Source organism: Cololabis saira, chromosome 16 (assembly GCF_033807715.1).
Source record: "Cololabis saira isolate AMF1-May2022 chromosome 16, fColSai1.1, whole genome shotgun sequence".
Taxonomy (NCBI): Eukaryota; Metazoa; Chordata; class Actinopteri; order Beloniformes; family Belonidae; genus Cololabis; species Cololabis saira.
In genome coordinates, this window is record NC_084602.1 from 27103775 (window position 1) to 27115968 (window position 12194).

A 12194-nucleotide genomic window follows, 5' to 3' on the forward strand; every position below is an offset into this window, starting at 1 on the left:
CGGCAATCCCCCTGACCTTTAGCACAAAGACACTACAAGAGAAGACCAAAGCTATGACACAGGATGCCACACACACACACACACACACACACACACACACACACACACACACACACACACACACACACACACACACACACACACACACACACACACACACACACACACACACACACACACACACACACACACACACACACACACACGCCTTCATATCTGCCCATGCAGAGAGGAACACACAAACACTTTTGCAGATTCAGAGGGAAATTAACATGCACACGCATGTGTGCATTTCAGTTTTCTCACACAAACACACACACGCACACGCATACACACACAACCGTATGTTTACAGGCCTTACCTTAGGGATGCTGTCAGTCAGATACAGCTAACACTGTTAGCTGCACTTGCCATGGCCAGGCTTTTCATTCCTATTCGTCTACACGAGGTAATCAAATAAGAGCCAGCCTTTGTACAATCTTTACTTCATACACTCTTTGCAAGTGCCTTTCACCACCAACCTCCATCCGCGCATTCACTCCAATTGCTTTGGCACACCGTTAAAGAGGACATTTACTCAAACTGTTGCACACCCACATGACTTTTGCGAAAGCAGAGAGGAAGGATAGCGGTGAGTTGGCAAGCTCGACTTTGACTGTGACATTTTTGGGGTATTTTCTCTTTCTCTTTATGTGTGTGAAGTCTTTATCCAGGAACAAATGTAGCGGCATTTCCTAACAAATGGCAGCTAAATGAGGCCCCGAGGGGTGCCGCGCCGCTAATTATCGGGCCCCTTTTTTTCTGAGCCATTATGATTGTCCTAACCATTCCAAAAACACCTCTCTCGCTCTCATTCATTTGCATTTGAATTGCAGCTCAGCTGTACAAAAACAAACATAAATCAAAAAAAGAAAAAAAAAGGAGGAAAAAAAACATTGGTGGATTCTGGCCGAGCAATTAGTGTGTGTCAGTCAATGTGGAGGTAAAAAAAACAAAAAACAAATTAAAAACACAGTCTCAAACGCGTGCAAACACACACACACACACACACACATACACAGAAAAAACAACTGACATACTGTATACAGCTTATACATGACGTTTTTTTTCTTTTTCAATTTTTATCATTTAGTTTAGAAAACTCATCAAGCTTAAGTGCTTGTCTGCAGCAGCCAATCAGAGTCCAACAGGCCCAGGGTTGCCGTGGTGATACGCAGGGACATTTAGAGGACTCCGATAAACTCTGCCATTTAAAAGGTTATGACAATTAACGCAGCTCTCTGCAAATTACCACTGCCAGACCTTTACCCGCGGACGTCTCTCTCCCTCTTATCACCTCGTGCCCAGCCTCTCTCGCTCTCTCTGCCTCCTCCTCTATATCTCGCCATATGCCCTCCATTTCCACAGCCTCTCCTCCCTCACCCCCGCCCTCCCCCTGTCCACCCCCTTCCAGCCAGCAGCACTTTTATTATCCCCGTAATTAACAGACTTCTTCACCTAATATTCAAATGCTGACCAATTAATGACATTGAACTTTAGGTGCTCCACCCACATGGCACGCCGTCACCTACACACACCTTCGCTTCAACCCCCACCACCACTTCACACACACACACACACACACACACACATTGCTTCCTGTCTCTCATTTCCTCTGTTTCGTCCCCATCAACCTCCCCTCCAACACCAAGGTGAGCTCCCGTTTCCGTGTGATTGAAAGCGTGTGCATGAGGAGGAGCGGCAATAGTGGCTGAGGCAGCAGAGCCAGTATACGATGAGGGGGTAATAAAGCCAGAGAGGCAGGCCGCAGAAAGGCACGATGGCCTTTTAATTAACCTGGTGTGATTAAAAGCGGGGGTGGTGAAGGATGAGGAAAAGGGTCTGATGCTGCAGCCGGATGCAGGCTGAGAGGTGACAGACAGGAAATAGAAAATAACACTGTATTTAATGAATAGTACGAGATCCAGCTGATGTACCAGTGTATGAGCAAGCTATAGCTTTTATAATAGTCAAACTTGACAAATAATCACATCAATTAAACCGTTCCAACTTCTTAAACAGAGAATTAAGAAAAAAAAGTTAAATGACAACTGAGCCAAAATTGTCAATGAGTAAAGATCACATGACATGATTTTAGTTTTTTTTAAACAAACATCTATTATGTAAGCCTTTTGATATGTTTGAAAACCGTTACAGTGTTTGTAATTTGTATCTGGGGGACTTCCAAAAGTGTGATTCATAATTTACCATACTACCTAAATCAAGAAAAGCAACCTAAATAAAAATATAGCCAGCCAAAACACTGAACACAGAGCTATTTTTGAAAGCTTGACCTGCAAGCATGAGAGCGTTTAGTTTGTTTTTTTGTGTGTGTTTTTATTTCTTTTGGTGGGTTTGTCAGCTGACGTGGGTGGGAAATGTGTGTTTTGTCCTCCAGAGCATTGCTGAGAAGCATGGAACCCAAGTGAACCGACTTCCACGTCCCTGTATGGAGAGCGTGTCTCCTCCAGTCAGCTCGGAGTTAATCTATGTGAAAGTGCAGCCGTCCCCAGAGCCTACTCCCAGACAGGAAGAGGAAACAGTAAAAAGTCAATAGAGCAATTGGGATCAGTTTCACACAGGAGAGCAGATAGGTAGTTTTTAGTATGAGGAGTGACTCTTATAAGGACCGACTTCCTTTTTCAAAGACGAGCCAAATTCTGACAACCGCACTACCCACCCAAGTACATCACATGGCATATCCCACCATAGGAGTTTAAATAGCTCTGAAGCGCGGCATGGCTACATTCTGTTAAATGTTATTACTCTATAAACATCAATTTAACACACTGTTTCTCAGTGTAAAATTAAATGGTGTGTGCTCTACGGAAAAGCTGATCAAAGCCAGAACCATGTTCTCACAACATTATGAGTTTAAATCTGGCACTTGGCCAATGTTGCATTTCAGATCCTTTCTGTCTGCACGGGCTATCCTGTCACACTCTGCTGTAGCCAGCCCGTAAAGCAAACATGCCATAAAATATTATCTGCAAATTCTTGAAATTATAGCTCTCTCATTTCTGCTTTTATGAGCTTGGATGTATTAAACAGTAACACAATATAACGTACTTCATCTGCTAAGTGTTCCTGTAGCCACAGAGAGAGAGTAAAAGCACAGGGGTTGCCTCCTTGTAAGTGATTTTCTTCATGTTGTAACTGAAGCCATCACACTAAAACCGTTTGATATTTACAGTGTATCTACAAACTAGAAAAGGGTATTTAAAGTGTTTTTTTTCTTCATAGGATAAATTATTATTTTAATTACAATTTAAATGGTCTCAACAACTTAAAGCAGAAGGCGTGTGTTTGCATATAAATATCACGGATATGACTTCGAAACATCAGTCTTAAATGTAACAACACGCTGTTTCTCAATCAGTTTAAAAATATCTGGTGCTCTCGCACACAAAAGGCATTTAAAATCCAGCAAACCACCCACATTCATTTTTTTATAGCCTCCTCCCTGATGCAATCTTCCATATTATTTTTTCTTTTTTTCTGTGTGGGCCTTGATGTCTTAGAAAAGTCTTTTTAGCTTGCTTTGCTCCTTGCAATCAGTGGAGGTCACAGCAGTGCAATAAACTCAAAGAAAGGCGGCATTTTCGCTTCTATTTGTTACAAAACCAGCTAATAGCAGTCAGTTGCAGAGCAAATTCTGTGTCAAAGGCAGCTGGAATGGTTCCATCAACTGGAGGATGTCCTCTGGCTAGGGTTAATGGGAGTGTAGTGGGGGGAAAAGGAACTGCTGAGTGCCGGAAGACCAAAATAAAGAACTTTTCAGCTTGGATTTCTCAGAGTAATGCAGGGTCAAAAAACAGGGGTCAAAACCACAATGACATCGTAATCTGGCGTGCGCTTGCAATTGTGTGTATGTGTGTACGCGTAATCCGTTCTGTACGGCTCACATCATGTCTCATTTCAGCCCAGAATCACAGACAAAGGTCACTGTTTGACCTTTTCACAGCTCAGAATTGCTGCAGTGCACACTCGGCTGATTGGTGTACACACAGACAGGAGCGGACGCACTCATACGAAAACTCTGCACATCCGCTCAAAAACAGAAAAATAAAAGAAGTACAACAGACAAAGTCTGCAGAAGTTTTTGTAATCCTGGCCAGTCGCACTGTGTAAGTTCAATTTCCGGACATGCTTACCTATGGATCAAAAATAAATAAATAAAAGGCAGGAATGCGGTTTCTTTCTCATGTAAATTCTTTTTGTTGTATTTTCTTGTATTTTCATTCCCGGTCTAAATTCCTCTCACGCTCAATCAATGAACAATTAACGTAGTCTCAATGCCAGCACACAAGCTTGTTTTTGTCCTGTGTAAAATGTCATAGTTTTTAATGATCAATAACGTATATTTTCAGTAATTACTCTTGAGTTTAAAGTGCAAGCTTGAACCTGGATTTTACACTCACAGTGGAACTGGTACAACTGAGTATACAACAAGACCGTTGATTAATAATCTGTCTGATGTAAATTTAAATGTTTGGGGCGCCAGGAGATGGAGAAGAATTCATTTATTGAGCAGACAGAAACCAGGAGGAGTCCATATATATCGCTGCTGTGCTGCCGGGGCATAGGATGCTGTATAGCTGCAACTCATAGAAAGGATTTCTTGATTATAGATAAAGACAGCAGGATGCAAAATTGATGCTGTGGCTGCTGAAGGTGCTGAACCTTTTATGCAGCTTTAGCAGGAATGTGTGCTGATTGAAACATCTTCCTTTTACATAGAGCCGCATGCATGCATTCCAATGAGAAAAAGCTGGGAAACCAGCTCCCTGGTCACCCCCAGAGGTTGGCATAGCAACCAGTCTGGCACCTATCAGCACAGGTGAAACGGGGCTTCGGCCAATCAGAGTGGCCGGTTAGAAGTACCTGGGTCTGTAAATGTCAGCGTGGGTCAATTGCCACCACATCATCAGCGATGATGAAAACACACCATTACTGTCACAAAATGTCAGTGCGGCCATGGATCTCAGCCTCTCCTTGTTAGAGTGAATAATGTTTGCTCAGTAGGCTGCGCAGTCTGTGTACGTGAGAGTGTTAAGTGAGGAAACAAGTCTTTTTCAGAGAGACACAAAAACCATGTTGGCTGAAACTGTTAAAAAACTACAATGCTAGTTGATGCAGTGACATTTGACATTTGGCTTTTCTGATACACAAAGTGTGCTGAATATTAAAGCCTGTATAAATGGGAGTTTTTCCCATTACTGTTACAGATGCCCCTTTATATATATATTCACCCATTTATATATATATATATATATATATATATATATATATATATATATATATATATATATATATATATATATATATATATATATGTACGTACACACACACACACACACACACACACACACACACACACACACACACACACATAAAGTAAAAACTGACCTTTACAAGCAGCATGTTTCTTCGAGAAAATCCTGATTTATGAAATGTTTTATCTACTGTTCAGTACAATTACTGTCAAGACATGGACTTGTCATCTGTCAACATGATTATCTACACCAAACTTCAAGGGCTAGAATCTGTGTATTCTACCACGAGTAAGTGTTACCAGCAAATAATGACAAAAAAATGTAAGATATCAAATAGCTGAACAGTGTAGATATTGTTCATTGCAGCCGCTGGAAGTTGTGTTCCTAACAAAGCTTCAAAATTAATGTAATTTTTACGCATTACATTAACACAATCTCATACTGGCACTATAATTTATTTTCTATTTCTTTTATCTCTACAACCCTCTTTGAATCAGTTAGCTTGCTGTATAATGCCAAAAACACCACTAGCGCCTGTCCTGCCAATATTACATATGACCATACTTGCAGCTTTATGCCAAACAAAGTCCGTTATACACTCTAGTTACACGATACAGGATCAGTCCTATCCAAAAATGAACCCTGTGTTGAGCTCTGCTTCATTACAAAGTTTTCATTTCAGAAAAGTTTCGAAAAGTAAAGGAGTCATGACATTCTCATTGTTTGACATCCCGTGTAGGATACTCTTCTAAGTCTGTATAAAATAGTATTGTAATTAAATTAAGGGCTCAAATACAGTAATTGCTATGGAGTATACAAGTAGAAAAATAAACATACATTTACTCTAATTTTATATTAATTCAAAACACTACTGCAACTCAAAATGGGGCTTAAGAGCAAAGCAGATTTACTGCCATGTTCTTTGATGCTTTTCCTGTTTGCAGCTGTATGCATTACAACTGGATATCGACTGATCCGCCTAAACAAGCTTTTACCAGAAATGATGCCAGGTTTGCGTGAGGGCCTCGAGGAAGCCCCACTTTACTCGTCTGTCCTGTTTAAATTTATCTTGTCTTCTGCTTTCCGCTGTGTTCTATCTGATCTATCCTTTCCTGTCCAGTTCTGTTGCACATTCCCCGTCTTGTCCTGCTCTTTCTCTTGTTCCGGTTTGTTCTGCTCAGTAATGATCCAGCACAGGGCTGTGACCCAGAGTTACTCCACTCAGGCTCATAGACCCCGTTGGCTGCAGAGTGGATGAGAAACACATGGGAAGCCTTCACGCAAGTTACAAAACAACTGCTTGAATCCCAACTTCAAAATGGAAATCTTTTACAGAAAAGCATACTCCAAATTGGCAAAACAATTCCTGATCCATATCTGCACACTGGACCATTTTGTTGCTTTGAGAATTTTGTTTGCTCTGATGGAATAAAGTGCATTGAAAATGTTCAACAAGTGTGTATGTGCAACAACTGGCCTGTCTGTGATTATGTTTTGCATCGACTGTTTATTGATTTAGTGTTTCATCTTACTTACCCTTTCTTTTTTCCTTTTTTTTTTTTCTATTTTTGGATAAGATTGTCAAATAATACTGCTTATGAATGGAATGAGGAAGAGATGTTCCTTGCCCTTGCACAACGACATGGACACAAATGCACAGACACATTTATTCATTGAGTTGTGGTTAATTCCCACGTTTGCTCAAGTAAATGTTTGGCTTGCTCTCCTCACAGGAAACCGCTGTGTGCGTTACTAGTTTGGGCTTTTTAGTGTGTGTTTGCACCTGTTGTGGTGTTGGTCGAGGCTGCAGGTAGGAACTGGGGGTCGGGCCTGGAGGGGTCTGCTGAGGGGGGCTGAAGTATGGAGGAGTTCCCTGCTGCCCCCCCTGGTGCTGCTGCTGCTGCTGCTGCTGCTGCTGCTGCTGACTGTAGCCCCCCATCGGCTGCTGCCCGTACGGTGCCACCTGCTGAAACAATCAATCACGCAACGATTAGAGGGCAGATATTGGGTCAGGACTGAGATCATCACAACAGTTTCACTTTTAGTTAAGGCAGCATAGATCGGGAGATCAATACGTATGATATTACAGCATGCACTGGGTAGCACGCTTAAGAAATAAACAAAAAAAAGAGAAAGAGGACTGGAGGACTGCTCTTAGAACGAAAATCAAACCAATCTCATAAGGGGCCTTCACAAACTATCCCAGAAATATTTTCCACTTCTTCAGCTACAGACTTAATTTAGCTGAGAGCAGGCCGACACCCGTCTCCCAGCAGCCGTCTTCCTAATGAACTCACACTGCAGAAACCTCTACATTTATGTCCTCAGGCTGGGCAAATGCATCCTCCTCTTTACATTATCTCCATCTCAGTCAGCTCACAGATGGGATGATGTGTGTTGGATATTACTGCGGGCCCGTCCCAGGCCGTAACCTTAATGAGAGACACATGGGTGAATTCTTCAGTCCAGGGCAATGCAGTTAAAAAAAAGTGACTCGCAAGGACGAACCCTCGCCGAGTGGCACTGCTGCATTACGCGGTGGCTGTGAGGGAGATGGGGAAGAAGAGGGAGTGTGTGTATCAAGTTGGCACAAATACAAATGTGGTCTTAATCCCTTCTTGTTGTTTGTTATGACTACAGACAGTGCCAGGTGCTCCTCACTGCTGTAGGGATTTCCTGCGGTGGATGGGGTTTTCTTATTTTTTCCACACACAGCATCAGCGGAGACACATTCACCCAAAGGCCAAGAAAAGATTATCGAACTACATTTACGACCACTTGGGAAGCAATACAACAGCATTTTTTTTATGTGATATTTCTTCCCCGTCATGTCAGGTTTTTTTTTCTTGTTTTTTTTTTTCTTATTCAGTAGACAGAGCTGCCACAAGCTCATTAAATGTACATACAGGCTGTAATTTGAGTCATTTGTCAAGCTTGTAGTCCACTTCCAGCTTCTGCCCTAAGTCCTAAACTTTTAACATGCCACCTTAAATCTTCCTTTGCAAAATAAAAGTCTCACACTGGGGCTGATTTATATGGTAGATGACGGCGTTATGAGGGGCCACTGACATGACGTAACTAATACACTGCTGCCTTGTCAGATAAGAACACACAGCCTGTGCTTGAGAAAACCCGCATATACAAGTCATGATGAAACTCCTGGCCGGAGTCGAATATAGTGAAATTCAATCTGGTTGCAGAGCAACAGTGGAGATTAATACATCTGAAACTGTTTTGAAGAGTACTTCCCAGTGTTCTCTAAATGCTAGTAGAAGCTTTTTGACTCTGAGTGGAGATGATTGGACAGTGTCGAATACTTTTCATTTCATGGAAATATGATTAGCAAGGACAGGTTTGTGTGTGAGTGCCAGTGTTGTGCTTCGAGTGTGAGAGTGTGTCATTAGGCCAATGAGACGGACAGACAGGGTGAGATCAGTCTCGCTGGCAGAGAGGTTAATAGCATGGCCCTGCACATGCCAACAGCAACGCTGGATTCATTACAACCAGCCAGACACACACATTCGCACATGCCTACACACACACACACGCGGAAATTAGTTGATTGTGAAATACTTAAATGAATGCGTTGCAGGCGTTTACTAAAGTGAGGAAGACAAACTACAGCTCTAAACCTCTCACACACATACGCATCATTAGATGGGGATCAAAGCCATTCATTTTTTTTTTTAAAACAGCACTATCCAATGATCAGTGATGACAGTCTGGTGCAACACAGTGAGTCTCAACTGTTCTGGGATTGTTGAGGATAAGGTCACCATGGAGATGGAGACCAGACAACTGTGGGTGGGTTCCTTTCCTGCTCAGACGGATGCAATGACGGGCAAACAGATAGATGCAGGCCGATTGTGAGAGGTAGAGGTATAGTTTCCAAAATCAGACAAATAAAAAAAACAAACTCTTGCAATAAATTACAATGAATCAAAATTAATACAGGATAAGCCAGATTTTGCTGTCTGTTTAATCTTTAAGCAAACAAATTGAAAACGATTAAACGTAACACATTGATGCTACATCTGATGGCTTTTGTTTTTAACCTATAAGAGTGAAGTCACTGCATGGGTAAAAATGTGTAAATATAGTTTCTCACCTCAGCGTCAAGCCAGGTATTTATTTATTTAGGTATTTAATTTAGATATTCCTTTATTCATCCCTCAGTGGGGAAATTCACATTGAGCAGCAGCAGTACACACAACACACACATGCATATATATACAGAGAAAAATTAAAAAATATATATGGTATATACAGAAGAAGAAAAATTGTGCATTTATTTATTTATCTATGATGATTTAAATTTTTATGATGTTCGTGATTATATTTTAATGTCCATGTGGGAGGGTGTATGTGTGCTGTGTGGGTATTAAAGTGAGGATGTGTGTGAAAATTACCAGATGTGTGTTTTTAACCATGAGTGTGTGAGTGTTTCTATGTTAAATGTTGATTTTATTATGTAAAGCACTTTGCGTTACTCATTTTATAAATAAAAGTTTGATTTGCTTTGGTAGCCATGTGATGTCCTGGATTTGACTTAATTTGGGGCCAGTGAGGTGCACACCCGAATCACAGCTGTTTCAGATTCAGATTTCTCTATTGTCACTGCAATGAGTGCAACGAAAGTAAGGTGCAGGCCTTTCAGTGCTGACATACTGTACAAAAACATAACTTTAAAATGAATGTACAAAAAAAAGCAACATAAAAAACAATATGACTTTATATTTAAAGAAAAGAAGAAAATGATAGTGTTTAACAGATTAATAGAAAACTTGAAAAGCACAGTTGTCATCAACAGCAGTCACAGCTATGGGAAGCTTTTTTATTTTTTCGTTCCTGGGGGGTTTACGGTGTGCTGGCACCCTGACAGAGGTTACTGTGACCGTTCAATGGCCAAAAGCTATTGTTAATGTAATTATTATTATTAATTAGTACTATATCAACCTCTCCTGCTATGGAAATAGGACTATTTTGTCCTTTCAATAAGCTTTTAAAATGCCACTCTGTACCAGGAAAGGTGCCACTTTATTTGTTCTTACTTTTTATTTGTACTCTTTCTTTTGTTTCTCTGCAATAATCTGAATTCCCTTTGAGATTATTAAAGTAGCATTCAGTTCATTTCAGATTATTTTAATGCTTTTTAAATCAACTTCCCTCCCCTCATGATACTCTGAGAACCCTCCATTTTGAACGCCACCGATTGTGTGGAGAATATATGTAAACAGACACAGATGAACTGAAAGAAACAAAGCCTTTTCAGCTTTTGCACCTTCGTGGGATGATTATAAACTGCAGAAGAAAAAAAGACAGCAAAATCCACTCAACATTTAAGAAATAATAATAATAATGATTATAAGACAACTTTACAAAGCAATTACAGGAAAAACAATTCGGCTTAAAGGAATTAACCTTTAAGCTGTTTGAAAAGCATTGGGTTTCACTAGATAGGAAGTGAAGGTCCATTTGATTTACTGATCACCCACTGCTCTTCGGCAGCTCTATGAAGTAAAACTGTCTAGCATAGTTTGTTGTTATATCATCGTGAAGCTGATCCCTTGTACTGTATATCATGGTAAAATGTAATTATTCCACGGTATAAACGGTAAAAAGTGTAAAAAAAAAACCTATTTCTTTAGATAAACTGTTTACTGGAGCATCTGAACAGTGTCTGTTTTCTGCAAGTGAGTGACAAATATGCAAGCAGGAACTAAGGCAGGCAACCAAGTTAGCGAGCGGAGAAGCGAGACACAGAGACGAATGTAAAAGGAGACAGAAGAATCACCAGCTAGTCAGTCAGTGAAATAAGCAGAAAGGCAGCAGGCAGACTGGAAGTCTAACAAGTAGTAACCTGTCAAAGTGGCTTTGGGAGAGGAAAAAAAAAGAAAAAGAAAAGTGCTATTCAAGAGTTATTCAAAAGCTGCTTCTGTTTGATCGCTGGGGCAGACTGCATTGCTGTACCGTACCTGCTGAGTACACACCAGCTCAATGAAACCTGATGCCATTTGACTGAGAATATGCTTAGTGAAAAACAGACTCGCTGTGCTGCTGTTACACCAATAAAAATGACTGCTGGAAAGGAGAAAATAAGACCATTTTCTGCCTTTTGCTTTCAATCAGGTGTGTGGAAGAGGACTAAATAACAGTGTGATTTATCCGGAGTGCCTTGGCAGGCACACAGCGTCAAATAAATGTCTGTAATGAAATGACAACAGATATGAAGTGCTGTAGGGAGAAATGACAGAATAGATGTCCTGTGAAGCAAATAATTCAAAATAAACTGCAGCAACGGTGTGATGGAAACAAAAGCCTCGGTGGCACAGTAAGATACAAAGAACGAGAATAACCATCAAAAATCTATCATAGCAAAAGTTGTATTAAAAAGAAGGTAATAACGTCCTTTATAGAAAATAGTGAAAATAAATAGCTGTACTAACCCCGTTTCAAGGCGAGCTGTGCGTGCACGTTTTCAAAAGAAAAAGAAAAAAAACTTGCCACGGAACAAGGCAATGCTTGTAATTCAATCGAGCCAATAACCAGGAGACAGGAATCTTCATAATTCTGTCAAAATATCGATACGCCTGGCTGGTGACCGGGACCAGAGGTTGACCCGCTTTGAGTGACAGATGGGCTCAGCCAACCAGAGGACTAAGCGCTGCCACCGACCCGAACCTTCTCGCATACACACACTGACAGGTCTGACAGGCACACACACATCTGCCCATGCATCACCCTCAGCATTCGCAGCAGTGCTCAGCAAGCAGCACCGGCTTCAAACCGAAAAACAGCAAGAAAAGTGCAGCGGACAAAAGGAAGTTTGGACACAAGACAAATTACATGAAAACGACACGACAGAGTGGCAAGGGAAGA

At 41.0% G+C, this 12194-nt stretch overlaps 1 protein-coding gene across 9 annotated transcripts in view; it reads right to left on the bottom strand.

Moving 5' to 3' along the window:
• arid1b (AT-rich interactive domain 1B) overlaps window positions 1–12194 on the bottom strand; it is a 224445-nt gene that overhangs the window by 140673 nt on the left and 71578 nt on the right. For 8 of the 9 annotated variants that reach the window (XM_061742836.1, XM_061742834.1, XM_061742835.1 and 5 more), the window contains one exon: window positions 7099–7281. In XM_061742836.1, the coding sequence (XP_061598820.1) occupies window positions 7099–7281 (183 nt within the window). The remainder of the gene's footprint in view (window positions 1–7098; window positions 7282–12194) is intronic. The other variant, XM_061742830.1, reaches the window with a different exon arrangement.